Genomic DNA, 16364 nt, shown 5'->3' with positions numbered 1-16364 from the left:
TTTGTGCTGCATTTTGATCATACATCTATATTAGCTGCTTTTTGAAACAATGAACACTTTGTAGTCATGATATATATAAGATTGAGATTTTTTACAGACAATCCAGGTGTTGGCGATGTTTTCACTATCCAGGGACATAGTACAAGTAAGTATCCAAGGTAAATCAACTTGTGTGTTGTCGTCGTCGTCCCACTTACCGACTAAGATGAGCGACAAATGCAAATTGTGTCTAATACATTGAAAATTGTAATAATAAATAGAGAACATCTTGCTTCAACAAAAATCAGAATGTTGAGCTCTAACAGTTGTCTGGTAACGTCAAAACTGTAAGAAGATTTGTTACATTTTAGTTTATTTTGATTTTAAAAATATCATGCAAAATATACAGTTTTCCCCCTCTGATAATTGTGTAGGCATGTCGGCCATCTTTGTTGACAGGTGGGGTCATTAGACTCTTTTAAAAACAATATACTGTAATGATAATTTGCGCCAATTTTATCCTGATGAATCATAGGAGAATAATTTTGTTAAGAATAACGTCGATGGGCTAGCTTTACCGACAAAGAATGACTAGTGTGTAGGTCTTGACTTCTGATCATTTTGATTATATCAGGATTTTTTATATTATTTATTGATGTTATAATGAGTATCATAACTAAAGCATTTAAGGTTTAATCTATCTATTATAATCTTTATCATACTCTATCATATAACGCAAGACGCAAAACAAATATGATACGAATTACATTTAAGGACAATAAGTTCAAAAAGAAATCGTCGGACAATTTTATCCAAGTTTGCATGATTATCCAGCATGTCTTGGTTATCATTTTTGCTTATTTAAGTTACATCCAGCTATTATGAATTTCTAGGTGTATCAATATCTTACGCAAAGAGAAGGGAACACACATACTGAATACATATAATCACAACTTTTATCTGATGTAAATGTTTATAAGCTTAGGGTCATAACTTGTCAGAAACATGAAGACAGATAAAATTTTAGCATTTGCAACAAAACATCACGGCAAAAAACACATGCACAGGGTGCATTGACAGGAAGCAGGGCGTGAGATATTGGACAGAGGGTAACAGTCGAGAAAACTGTCTGATAAGTATATATGACGAAAATAGGCGTTTGGACTTCCTAATAGGGTCCACATCTTGTCGATTGCGAACCGTTTTTGCCAAAAAAATTCCGGAACAGTCTAGTTATTAATACGAAACTCGTCAATGATACCCACGTCAGAGTCCCGACAATAACAGAATACAATACGACTGATACCAGACATAGCCGTTTGCAATGCGTTATAGCGGACTGTGATAGGATTACGTTCCGATAGTACCAGTTTATCCTGAGTATGCCGACAGTTTTCGAACAAATAATTTCCGTTAGCGTCGGTTCACTGTCCAGTCACTTTCCGATCTCTGTCGGATTACATTCGGTAGAATTGGGACGCAGTCGTGACAGATTCGGTCGAATTATACCAAGCGAAATATACAAATGGATTATAAGCGGAATAAGAATTGGAAGATCGGGATAAATTCGCTTGAAAACGGTTGAAAATCGACGCTCTCTTAACATTATCTGATTTTTGTTGTGATTACATTATTTGTTTTACAAATTTTAGTTAAAGTTTGAATTTCCATCCACGATTCACAGGGTCTTGATCAGACTTTGAAAAAGGAGTAGGTCCGGTATGGCCGATTTTTGCCTCAATTTACAAGTTCATCTAACGAAATATTTTAGACACTGTTTGAACACGTAAGAGTCTATTTCAATTGATTTAATTAGTTTCTGTGAAAGAATTAAACTGATTACGTCAATAAAAACGCTCCGATTTAAGCTTCCATATGAAAAATCTATCAAATATGCAAAAAAAAAAAAATTTACATGGTTTTTGTCAAAATGAAAGTATCCGCATCCGTGTTCATCCAACCTTCATATGTATGATGTATTATCATCAAATGCAACTTATATTTCAATATTATGAATGAACACGAATGCGGCCAAACTAAAATGCTAAAATTGTGAAGATTTCAGTAATTTAGCATGACTTAATGTTGTAGTACCCGATATATGTTCATTATATTATCAAAAACACCCCATTTCTAGTCATTCTAATAAATAGCTCAACAATTACATTTTCACAATTTTTTAAAACTGCTATATTTTGGGGCCAAAAAAGGGTCTTATTGAACCTCCTCTTTTTAATCGGAAATGTTCCTGTCAAGGACGGCAGTAAAAAGCGTGAATGTTTGGCCCAAGCTTAACACTCGTATTGTTATGAACGATTTGTGGATTCCTTTTAAGACTATTTTGGCAGTTTTTAATCTCGATCTTTTTTTTTAATAATTTCTATCATAACTTTTGATTTTTCAACTCTGAATACCACTATTCCAAATGTAAAATTGAAAAAGCGTCTCAATAAAAATAATTGAAAATGCTTTTTAAATATAAAATTTGGAAATTATCACCGTCTCCTTCCTTGAAAGCAATATACCATCTGCTTTAAAACTTATTTTAGAATACAAGAGCTTGCACCTCACATTCAGACCTTTTGAAACGTCACCAGTGTGTGACGTTATTCGTTTGTCTTTAGGTCTATTACTTTTACTGATTATTGATATGAATTTGACGTGGCTTTGTACTTATACATCCTTTCTATATCTCATCGTGTTATTGTTTTATGGTACAATTGCTGTATTCTTGTCTTTTATCTTTGGCCATATGCCTTGTCGTGTTTCTTAGTAAAAAGTAAGTTAGCTCTATACTAATATATCCTATCATGGTATTATTGTTCTATGGTACAATTATTTTACCGTGTTTCTTGATTGTTGCTTTTGTTACATATGGATCAGAACTTAGACATCCCGTCATTATGTTTTGTATCCTTGACTTCCTATGTGGTACTGTACTTCGACTTAATGCCTTTTATTGCTTCTTTTTTACATGTTTGTTCGATATTAAAGAGAGTACGATTATAACACAATGTTTTTGTGATTATACTTTTCTTCTTTACATTATATAGACTGCTGTACCCAGTATGTTCTTTACATTTGTGTGTATGTTTTGTTCACACATCGTTGCCAATATAATGGAATCGTAAACGACTGTCATAAAAGTGAGAGGTTTAACTTGTTATAAAACCAGGTTTAATCCACAATTCTATACATAAGAAATTGCCTGTATCAAGTCAGTTATATCCATTCTTTTTCGCTTTTTGAGCTGTTGATTTTGGCATTTGAAAAGGGAATTTCCGTTTTGCATTTTCCTTGGAGTAAAGTGTTTTTGTGATTTTACCGTTTATATAAGCTATAAAACAACTTTTATACTGCACACATGTTGCAGTTGATTTATTGTTATGGGTTTTCAAATGCTACTGTTTGAGATGTGCAAGCGGTCAATAGGTAAAATTTAAATGTGGTTGTGACAGAAAATAGAAGATGATTGTTCTCAGAAAACTAATGTTTTTCGCACTTCATGAATTGGATTAAAATTAGATTATGGTTTCTAGCCTCCTGGCTTCTTTACATTCTTTGCCAAAAAAGACTTTGTGTATGACGAAAACCATCCAATAATATGCAGTCCAGGAAGCATATATGTCGGCTGAGTGTTATAACTTTTAATCGCTCTATATGTATTCGCAAGGTTGTAAATCACCATGAAGATTCGTATAGCATAATTTAAATCAAGACATCCAGGAGGGAATAAGGTTCTTTATATAACTAAAGAGACATCTGATTATATCATCTTATTTGATAGGTCCTGGATGTTTGTACAAAGGTTCACGTTTTTACCAAGGAGACAACTGGGAAGATGGTTGTGATTTCAACTGTACCTGTGATGATGAACAAAATGGACATTATACATGTAATGCTCTGTAAGTTGATAAATATCCGCCACACATAATTAAATTGGGAATGAAAATTTTAGACTGAAGGTTGAATCCAAACAGTAAAATAACAAAAATTCCGTAACACAAATATCTATTTTTACATTTGAGTTTGCCTGTACCAAGTCAGGAATATGACAGTTCTTGTCCATTCGTTTTCGATGTGTTTTGCCATTTGATTTTGCCATGTGATTATGGACTTTCCGGTTTTATTTTCCTCTGAGTTCAGTTTTTTTGTGGTATTACTTTTTTTTCAAAATGAAAAGTCCTTCATAAAATGGCAAAATCAAGTACACAAACATATCAAACGAATGAAAAAAAAACTGTCACATTCCTGACTTGGGACAGGCATTTCATTATGTTAGAAAATGGTGGATGAACCCTGGTAGTACAGATATTACTATAGCGATACTCAAGACATATATTTTTTGTACTTCTAGTTATGTTTGGCTTATGAAGCATGAGAGGAAACCGAAGACATTATACACTGATATAATGAGTATAAATTATTGAGAAAGAATGCAAAGTATGCACATGTGAAAGGATTATTGATGGATTGCCTACGTCAATTTCAAACTTTCTTCTTTTGCGTTTTGTCGTACACCGCTCTATAATACGATTTTCGAGATACTCTGTGAGTTGTAAATACTCTATCAATAGAGTAACTCAATATTTTTAAACAGTTGTTAAACAGTTTTCATCATTAATTTGGACTCAGAATAAACGCATGATAGAAAGAAGGAAAGTTTGCTATGGTGACATCACAACTATAATACGGACAAAAATCATCAGATTCTAAAATCCCGAGCTTTTGATGACCTTTCAATGGTTCATTAACAAAACATGGAAAAAAAGTCACGTGACAAGTATGATGTAGTAAGGAAGCTATTTAGGAAACTCTTTGAATATAGTTATCAAAGGTACCAGGATTATAATTTAGTACGCCAGACGCGCGATTCGTCTACATAAGACTCATCAGTGACGCTCATATCAAAATATTAAATATTTAAAAAGTTAATGCGAAAGGCATCGAATAATACACTTCCTAAAAGTTTCTTATACAAAAAAAATGATATATATATCATAAAGATCTAGTTTTAGGAGTTTTACATCAATTGTATTAACTTTTATGACAATAGAGATGACCCAGCAATGGACCATTCTGTTTCACTTCGATTCTAGGCATAGCTTACCTTTAAAGTGAAACTAACATAGACAGAATAGTTCACATTGAAAGGTTTGTTTAACTTTGATTCTATGTATAGCTGACATTATATAGTGAAACTTACAAAGACAGAATACTTCACATTGAACTGTGTGTTTAACTTTGATTCTATGTAAAGCCTACCTTCATAGTGAAATCAATTAGACATAATAGTTCACATTAAAAGGTTTGTTAAACTTTGATTCTATGCACAACTGACCTAATATAGTTAAACTTACATATTACTTACATAATGTACCCTTATTTTTACTATCTTATTGTTTATTTAACGCTTCAATGTAAATATAACGTAATTTGATAATACTGTCATTAAAGTGAGAGAGTAAGCGCTATAGAACCAGGTTTAATCCACCATTTTTTACATTTGAAAATGCCTGTACCATGTCAGGAATATGACAGTTCTTGTCCATTCGCTTTTGATGCGTTTTTTGATCATTGATTTCGCCATGTGATTATGGACTTTCCGTATTGATTTTCCTCTAAGTTCAGTATTTTAGTGATTTTACTTTTTACAATGACAGAATAGTTCATATTGAACGGTTTATTTAACTTTGATTCTATGTATAACGAACCTTTATAGTGAAGCTTAGAAAAACAGAATAGTTCACATTGACGGTTTGTTAAACTTTGATTCTATGTATAGCTGACCTTTTAGTCTGCATTTATGTATGCCGTCATACGACAAAATTATTTTTATGTCTACCTGTGCGAATTTCAAACGCGCAATTTTACACCAGTAATGAAAACCTTCTATCATTTATGGGTAGACTTTACATAGATAAATTCAACCGTATTTGACGTGAAACTGTACCTATGTATCCCGTCATACTTTGAACTACACCATTATTTTATTTATTATTTTTTCTGTTAAGTCTGTTTTTGTTATATCTACTTTACGTGAGTCTGCATTTATGTATGCCGTCATACGACAAAATTATTTTTATGTCTACCTGTGCAAATTTCAAACGCGCAATTTTACAACAGTAATGAAAACCTTCTTTCATTTATGGGTAGACTTTACATAGTTAAATTCAGCCGTATAAGAAAAGCAAAATGAGAATGTTAAATTTGATGTACGCCTTTTTGTGCTTCTTTGTTATATTTGTTGTTTATGTAGTGATATTAAGATGATAACACAATATTGACTGTTGTACCCCTATTTTTGACATTTTTACTCTTTGAGTATGTTTGTTTTGTTCATGCATCGTTGACAATGTAATGGAATTTGATGCGACTGTCATACAAGTGAGAGGTTTAGCTAGCTATAAAACCAGGTTCAATCCACCATTTTCTACATTAGAAAATGCCTGTACCAAGTCAGGAATATGACAGTTGTTATCCATTCGTTTGATGTGTTTGGACTTTTGAATTTTGATTTTCCCTTTTTGAATTTTCCTCGGAGTTCAGTATTTTTGTGTTTTTACTTTTTTTTTATAGCGAAACTTAGAAAAACAGAATAGTTAACATTGAACGGTTTGTTCAACTTTGATTCTATGTATAGCTAACCTTTATAGTGAAGCTTAGAAAAACAGAATAGTTCACATTGACCGGTTTGTTAAACTTTGATTCTATGTATAGCTGACCTTTATAGCGAAACTTAGAAAGACATAATAGTTCACATTAAACTATTTGTTAAACTTTGATTCTATATATAGCTGACCTCTATAGTGAAACTTACAAAGACAGAATAATTCACATTGAACCGATTGTTTAACTTTGATTCTATGTATAGCTTACATTTATTTATAGATTAGACAATACTTGCTCATGTTTTATGAAGATTAAAGCCCAAGGCGAAGCCGAGGGCTTTAATCTTCATAAAACATGAACAAGTATTGTCTGACCAATTTAGAACATATTCACACTTTCGAGTGACCTTACAAATCTATTCTTTCCTATTGTAATGTTCAAACCTATTTAAATAAGAGTTCACTTTTTATAATGAACTAAATATAAAACATAGGTAATGATCATTTCAATTGATGAAATGAAATAGCACTGACATAGTTTGTGAAGGATACATTGTTTTTCTTCTGCTTCAGGTAAAATTTAATACTTATATATCTTTAGATATTTAAAAAACAACACAATGTTATATTAATCCCCTTTTTGAATCATTTTTTTTTATAAATATAAAACTCTATATGAATATTTGATTTCAGACAATTTAATATTAAATGCTTACTTTTTTTTGATAAATTTAATTTTATTGTGTTTCTCAGAAAACAATCGTTTGCTTTATATATCAGCAGTCTGGCATTGTTTTTTTTTGAAAGAAAAAAAAAATAATTCCATCAAATGTAAGTTATATAAATTAAATAAATATCATTTTATATATCCTTATCATTTTTTTTTGTATTATAATATGTGTATCATTTAAGAATTGAATGCTTCTTTTTGTAAATTTATTGGGTGGTAAAAGAGTTGACCGAAGTACATTTTGTATGAACCGCGGAAGCGCTTCATTCTAAAAAAGTACGCACGGTCAACGCTTTTACAACCCTATAAAGTTTCAAAAAGAAGTATTCAATACTTATAATTACATTTTTTTAGCTAAAATCATGAAAACACGATTTTTATCCAGTTTTATTTAATTCACCTGTGCACTTTTTTGTGGGACCTCGTGTCATCATGCATGCTAAATGTTATTGTCTGATGCAATTGTTTACGGAATAACTTGTTAGCCAATCAGAATAACGTATTAAAATGAAACTTACATCTAATGTAATTATTTGAAAATGCATGAAATTTCGAAAAAAATCAAAATGTTTTTGTTTAATCTTTGCTCTTTCATCTAATCAGTAGGCTATTTTCCCAAGCAAAATGCCTAAGGGAATTAAACACTTCATTAGTGCAGCTATAGAGAGTTCATTTTCATAATTAACTGACAATGAAAAGTCATTCATGTATAGCATTTCATAGTGCATGGAAAACCATGTACTATGAAAATAAGAAGGCAAAAATCTTACTTTTCATTGGACGAGAAGGTATGTTCTAAAGTGAAACTAACAAAGACATAATAGTGCTCATTGAACTGTTTGTTAAACTTTGATTCTTTGTATAGCTTACATTTATAGTGAAACTAACAAAGACATAATAGTGCTCATTGAACTGTTTGTTCAACTTTGATTCTTTGTATAGCTTACATTTATAGTGAAACTAACAAAGACAGAATAGTGCTCATTGAACTGTTTGTTAAACTTTGATTCTTTGTATATCTAATCATTTTAGTGAAACTTAAAGAGACAGAACAGTTATCATTAAACTATTTTTTTAAAGGGATAATTCGCGATTTTTCACTTTTCATCTTATTATGTTCATAATACCATAAAAAACACCAAGTTTTATTTTGATATGAAATCTTATAAAGAAGAAAATTGGGAATTATTAATTTTATTTTTTTAAACTTCCTGATTTATGTGACGTAGTTTAAGTCTTTGATGTATGCCGGGAGTGAAAATATTTCATTTAAGTCTTGTTCGTTAACCATCTAATAACGCGATTTAAAGCGCATCGACGACTTTTTTTGTAGCTATTAACCAACGGAAAATAAGTGATAGCCATGCAACTTTTAAAATTAGATCGTGTGGATTTTTTAAAACGAATTTTAATAATAAAAGTAAATCATACAATAGAACAATTTAATGATTTTTTTTCTACAAATACTTCAAACAAACATATGAAACTGACATGATCGATAGTGTATTAAAAATACATGTTTGTATTCTGACCTTTTTGCTTCATTCCAGCAATCATTTTCACTTGCTTGTACGGTGGAAACAATACAATGTGTATTGTTTTGTGATACCTTAAGAATGTGGAATGCGTAGTTTAACTCAAGTTAATTAAAAGATTAGCATTATGTAATTCTAATCTTTTGATCCTCATTCAGTGAAATCTAGGCGTCACGGTTCACTGGCATTTCGGGTGTGAGCAACATTTCGTATGAATTGTAAACGGGAGTCAGTCAAAGTTTCAGACACATAAATGTAAAAAAAAAATAATTAAAATTAATTAACGGGAATAATAAGATCGCACATTAACTGGATAGCTGTTATATATTTTTATATGTTGCATAAGATCACTGTTAATGAATTATGACTTTTGATTACTTTAGTAACGATAAAATACTGAATTATTTTAATTGAAGTATACATTTATAAATAAAAATTGCCTTCAAAACACGAGTTTATGAACTCAAAATTGTACTATTATAATTAGTTATCAAAGGTACCAGGATTATTATTTAGTACGCCAGACGCGCGTTTCGTCTACATAAGACTCATCAGTGACGCTCATATCAAAATATATATAAAGCCAAACAAGTTCAAAGTTGAAGAGTAATTAGGATCGGCAGCCTTAAATATTTCTAACAGATCATTAACAATTGCAATTATAAAATTAAGTCCATCCAAAGTGATCTTTAATTACCTATTTAGGAATTAATGTGCTCATCAACATATTTTAAATCTCACAACACAAGAATACCTCAGATATTTGAAAAAAAAGATGTTTTAAAACATTGACAGGAAATTAAAGGATCTAATTGGAATGGAATCGAAAAATTATGAACAGAAAGTGTGAAAAACATCAACAAAATTTATACATAATCGGGAATGTCCTTAAAATACTCTTCGTCTCACACCGTAACTATATATAATACTTTAGCTATTTGACCAACGATGTATAAAAAAATGAACGAATTTAGTGTCATCTTCTCCTATTTTTTAATGTAATTATAAGTTTGTTTCAACTGGCAAGAATACCCCTAAAGCGGACAAGCAGTTTATTCTTTAAATTGCTGTCATTTAATATCAAAAGAGAAAATAAATCCCGAAATTGATTTGAAACTTTGATACTCTATAGTTTTCCTGGAAAATATTCACATCCCTCGGGGATTATTAGTGTACTTCCAGTTGCGTATATATTACATGCATGTCGGAACAATTGTGATGATGACGAATTTCTTCCTTTTTTCAAGAACAATCAAATTGATGTATAAATGTCCATAACTTCGATGAGACAAATAAAGTTATATATCGACCTGTATTTAAATCTCTTCTTCTTCTTCTTCTTTTGGTTAACAATAGTCTATCTATCGACATTTGATGATTACTTACTGTTGGCATACGTGGACTAGTCTTTTTACAAAACTTTTACCCCAATTTACGCAAAATGTATGTTTCTTTCTTACGTTCAAAGAATACATGTATATATTTTAATTTGCGCTATAGTTCCGTATCTTATTATCCAGGCGTATATACGAATGGTCGACAAGTGCGTACATTTTTTCAAATCAATATTTCTGGTATGTTCCGATTTGACCTTCACCATTGAGAACGCGTATAAGTTACATTTTACCAAATTTATCCTTGCAAAAAGTATGTATATAGATTTTTTTTCATCAAATCTGTTGGTTTTTTTTTTGTATTATTTATATTTTTATGAATAATTTTCTTTACACCAGAAATGTTATTCATAAACAAGCGTATGAGTTTAGTAATGACTATATATTATATCACTTTCGGACACGAGATAGAGATGTATGTTATACACCTAATAGTTCAAAATGGAAAGTTATAAGTTATCGGCCGTGTACACTGATCAATACCCTAAGAAGTGAAACGATGCATGAATTTGCAAGCTCGACAGGAAATCGCTTCAATACCTGGACGTGTCACCTCACCCCTTACAATTCCTTTAACCATGCGGGTGATCAGTCGAGCGAAGATCCGAATTTATTTGAATCAAGTTTATTACATAAAAGAATTATGAACTAATTCGATTTTCGAAAACAATTTAAGTTTCACGGAACGCTTATTTATGATTTGAAATTTGACTTTTTAACTAATTCCAATAGCATCAGTCTAAAAATAACAGATCATGGTTATTTAAAAAAAAAATAAGAACATTTTCCGTATCAGGTTAGTAACTAGTCGAATAAAACAACCGTACGATTGACAAGGTATCGACACGCAATTACGACTACATTGGGTGTGTTTTTGGTCCTTAGACATATCGTGGTTCAATTCGGAGAAGGTGACAAAATGGCCGAACGCAGAGAATTGATACTCTAAATTTAAAATTGATGGTGATCTCTTATCTAGCAGAATAAAACTTTAATATCTATGAAATTGAGCATTTTTATACAGAATGGACATAATATCAATTTTTGATTTTTTGGCGAAGTTTCCCTTTAACTTTGATTCTATGTATAGCTGACCTTCATAGTGAAACTTACAAAGACAGAATAGTGCAAATTGAACGGTTTGTTCAACTTTGATTATATGTATAACGAACCTTTATAGTGAAACCTTCAAAGACAAAATAGTTCACATTGAACGGTTTGTTCAACTTTGATTATATGTATAACGAACCTTTATAGTGAAACCAGTTCACATTGAACTGTTTGTTTAACTTTGATTCTTTGTACAGCTTACCTTTATAGTGAAATTTACAAAAACAGAGTATTGCACCGTTAAGTGCATACTAAGATATTATAACAGTGTTGCCATGAAGCCATGCAACCAACCAAAGACATGATTCAGTTGAGCATTCATAGGGTGGTCATCGTAATTTAGAAATAGGCTAAATCAGTGACTAATAATAACCTGGAACCTTTTATAACTACTTAAATTTCAGTACTCGTGTAGTTTTGGTGGGGTTCGTTTCGTTTATTCTTTAGTTTTCTATGTTGTGTCATGTGTACTATTGTTTTTCTGTTTGTCTTTTTCATGTTTAGCCATTGCGTTGTCAGTTTGTTTTAGATTTATGAGTTTAACTGTCCCTTTGGTATCTTTCGTCCCTCTTCTATAACTTGTAAGTGCAAATTTTTGGGGTTGTTTTCTTTTTGGTCAAAAAACGATTCCCTTCTCAATAAAATTTCTTATTTTTTTAGCACAAATTTCCAGAAAAGTTAAAATACAATTGAGAATGAAAATGGGGAATGTGTCAAAGTGACAACAACCCGACCATAGAACAGACAATAGCAGAAGGTCACCAATAAGTCTTCAATGCAGCGAGAAACTCCCGCACCCGGAGGCGTCCTTCAGTTGGCCCCTAAACAAATTAATATACTAGTTCAGTGATAAAGGACGTCATCCTAAACTCCAAATTCTACATAAGAAACTCAAATTAAAAATCATACAAGACTAACAAAGGCTAGAGGCTCCTGACTTGGAACAGGCGCAAAAATGCGGCGGGATTACACATGTTTCTTTTAGATCTCAACCCTCCCCCTATATTTCTAGCCAATGTAGAAAAGTAAACGTATAACAATACGCACAGTAAAATTCAGTTGAAGAGAAGTCCGAGTCCGATGTCTGAATATGAAACAAAAGAAAATAAACAAAATGACAATAATACATAAATAACAACAGACTACTAGCAGTCACTCATATGCCAGCTCAATACCTCAACTAAACTGATTGAAAGCTTATGTCTTAATCATAGGAATATCGGGCACAATACCTCCCGTTAGGGGTTTAGTATTAAACCATTATAATACATATGAAAAGAACATAACCCGTGTCATACCAACAACTGCTTTTTAAATGAATAATTCCGATGCAAAGACCCTATAAATTAATCAATATAAGCCAAAATATGCATTCTTTAATGTCCCTGACAACAGTATCGTAACTATATCCCTTCTTAATAAGTCTGTTTAAATGTTTTGTTAGCTGCTGAGGTGAATACTGACATTTTTGTGCTTTGTAAAGAATATTTCCATAACAGATTAGCTGTGAAACACCTTAACGTATAAGAAGTTTGAATGTTGAGTTATATTTACGAATGATGTCCTTGTACCGACGATAAAATTTGATAAATGTTTTGATAAGTAACATGATTACTTATGCTTTTAGTTGTCCTGTGTATGACCATCTGCCTAGGACGTGTAAAGTTGTTATACCAAACGGTCAATGTTGTGGTTTTGTATGTTGTAGTGATTGTTATGATTTTGGAAACTACCTCGTAACAGCTCGTAAGTACAATTAATACATTGCACATTTCTTTTAAATCTTTTTCTTTTCTTTATCACTTATGAAAATCTACACAAAATATAGCTCTTAACCGCTTGGTTGGATAAACACAACCCAATGGTACAACAGACTTGGTTTAAATCTTCTCTGATAAACACAACCCAATGGTACAAAAGACTTGGTTGTCAGGTCTGCAAGTTGGAGATGACCACCTATCTTATATCGTTAAAAGTACAACAACGAAAAACATTTAACAACACTGAATGTAGCTATCTTCCAACACGCCCAACAAGCAAGTTTCATTGTCTAAATTACTCTGTTGTGGTCAACTGGTGTCTATGGTCCATGTGTCCATTATACATAGTGGTTCGGTCTACAATGCAAAGATATTCAGTCCTAAAACGGTGACACTACAAAAGTCAAAAAGTCTAAAAAGACCAGTTTTTGCCTGATTTGCATGAATTTTTACTCGACATTCTCTAAAAGTATGACTTGTGTTTTAAATTTTCTTGACAAATTCTCATTAATATCAAATTTGTATGAAATTTACTCGACATATTCTTGACATTCTGAATATGATCTTAAAATTTCTTGACAAGTTCTTGACATTTGAATACTGTCTTGAAATTTCTCGACATATTCTCGACATTCTTATTCTTTCTCAGTTTGGCTTGACATGATCTGAACATTTTAAATTGTGTCTTAAATTTACTTGACAGTTCTATGTTTTACAAATCATGACCAATATTCATATAATAACTTTAATCTTTATTACTTTTTACATAATATACTGTTGTTTTAAGTTACACTTCTTACACCAAATATGAAAGTTGGGCATGTAAAATAATTGAAAATTTGGGTATTTAAATAGTTTCACAAATGCAAATATGGCTATAAAATCTAATGTATAAAATAAATTAAATGAGGGTGTGTTCATATATATATAACACAATTTAAATGTGGGTTTTAAAAAAAATTACAAATTTTGATTCCTAAATCTAATTAATTAAATGATTAAAACCAATCATACGGTAGACATATCTAACTCTACATTCAAAATATCCAATGTTATTTTGGTAAATAATTATTTAACAAAAAAGTGGTTTATATAAATAGCAAATTATAATGATATAAAAATCATTCATTTAACAGAAGAAAAATTTGTGTAATGTCATCTGTTGGAATACATATAAGTATTACACACACTAAAATACATATAAGTATTACACACACTAAAATACACGCAACTGTCAAATATAAATTACTGATTTACCTCTTAGCAGCCATACAACTTATCAGTTGACCTGCCATAATGATTCTAAAGATTAAAAGAATTTTTTTCTACTCCAGGAATAATAATAAAAAAAGTATTCATAGTTGGTCCCATCAATGATTTCTATTTTTATTCAAATTTGAGTGTTGAATTTTATAATTTTTGATCAATGATTTCATTGGTCTCAAACATACATACATAAAAGAGGGACGAAAGATACCTAACTGTAATATAGATCTAAACATTTTTTTTCTTTTCAGGAAGGAGTTATTACAAATTTTTGTTGATAAAAAATTATAAAATTCAACACCCAAATTTGAATAAAAAATGTTTTTGGGTTTAAAAAGTTTGAATCAAGAGGAGAACAAATTCTTTGACCAACACGAAAGCTCCCCCCCCCCCCCCCCTTCCTCCTCTATGTTAAGCTACACAAACCCAAAATATGTAATAAACCGTGCAGAATAAGTCTGTTTACATTTCAGGCGAAATTTATACAGTTGAGATAGTGTCAATACATATTTAATAGTGTCAAGAATGTGTCAAGACATATTCAGACATTATCTAGAATGTCAAGAATATGTCAAGACATGTTCAGACATTATTAAGAATGTCAAGAATATGTCAAGACAGATCGAGACAAATTGAAGACAGTCAAGAATTGGTCGAGACTAATCCAGACTCTCATAAGATGATACAGGAAGTGTCGAGAAATTTTAAGACAATGTTAATACTGTCAAGACACTTGTCAAGAAAAATCAAGAACCTTTTTAGACAAACTAATACTCTGTCAAGAATTTTTAACAATTATGCAGACAAATTAAGAATGTCAAGTAAAAATTCATGCAAATTCAGACAAAAACTGGTCTTTTCAGACTTTTTGACTTTTGTAGTGTGACTATCATGAAGCACCACCAAACAATTAACTGAGCACCGCGGGCTGCATTTATCTTTTATAGCTTGAACAGATTCAGAGTCTATATCACTCTAGTGTGGTCTTGATAATGTACTTCTTAGCAATGTACGTTCCTCGTACAAAAATGAAAAACAATAAAACATAATTCAAAATACGAAATACAATAACGAACAAATAAAAAACAAGGTATCATTCTAGCAATGAAACGGAAACATACGCGCTAAATGGTTGTATTCACATCTATAAACCAATTTCTATCAACAACAACAACAACAGAAATACAATTAAAAGTATTTTCAACTTTTAAAAAGCGAATACGGAAAAAAATAAGCAGCGACTTAGTAACAGGGTATCAGCCAATTACATTAATGTGTACATATGAGCAAAAATTGTAAGTCAACGTTTTCCAGAGATTACACCAAAGAAAACAAATACTAAAAAGAAAGAATTAAAAAGTTGCAATTAAAGGACCAAATAAGTAACAAGGTATCAGTCTAGGACAAAAGCAGGTACGTACGCGCTTGTAGGTCTACTTCAGGTTTGCAAACCAATATATAACAGCAACAACAACAACATCAAGAGAGAACAGAATTTCAAAAAAGAAAGGAACGGACAAGAGGCGAACTAGTCACCGGGTATCTTGTGATCGTAAAAACCAGTACATGCGCTTAAAGACCTAATTTACTCTACATACCAATAGCTACATTGTTATATCAACAAAAGTCTTGACAAGGTGCAACATTTAAGGTGGTATGGTAGTCTCAAATTAAAATGATATAATTTATTCATACTTCGCCAAAACGTATTTTCTATCGATATATGTTCAAAAATATAATTAAAATGTAAGGTCACCGTGCATTTTCTCAAGCTACAGGTTGTGACAAAATAGCACATTTTGTATAGATAATACAGGAAAAACAACCAATTTTGTGATTAGCAACTAAAGTAAATGATTGAATTGTAAATTAAATTAGGAAGATATAGCATCTAGACAATGCTTTGAGAATATCAAAAGAAAAGATAGGGGAACCGTCCGTTTTATTCGGCTTAAATACAAAATTGGAAAAATTTCTTG

The 16364-nt window shown here is 31.3% G+C and overlaps 1 protein-coding gene across 1 annotated transcript in view; it reads left to right on the top strand.

Annotated features, from left to right (window-relative positions):
- Positions 1-16364, top strand: part of LOC134723872 (uncharacterized) — a 103424-nt gene that overhangs the window by 67621 nt on the left and 19439 nt on the right. Inside the window, exons 14-16 of the mRNA XM_063587411.1 lie at positions 98-145; positions 3767-3884; positions 12987-13105. Coding sequence (XP_063443481.1) covers positions 98-145; positions 3767-3884; positions 12987-13105 — 285 coding nt within the window. The remainder of the gene's footprint in view (positions 1-97; positions 146-3766; positions 3885-12986; positions 13106-16364) is intronic.

Source organism: Mytilus trossulus, chromosome 6 (genome assembly GCF_036588685.1).
Source record: "Mytilus trossulus isolate FHL-02 chromosome 6, PNRI_Mtr1.1.1.hap1, whole genome shotgun sequence".
Taxonomy (NCBI): Eukaryota; Metazoa; Mollusca; class Bivalvia; order Mytilida; family Mytilidae; genus Mytilus; species Mytilus trossulus.
The sequence above is the reverse complement of the archived record's forward strand: the minus strand, read 5'-3'. Positions and strand labels throughout refer to the sequence as shown.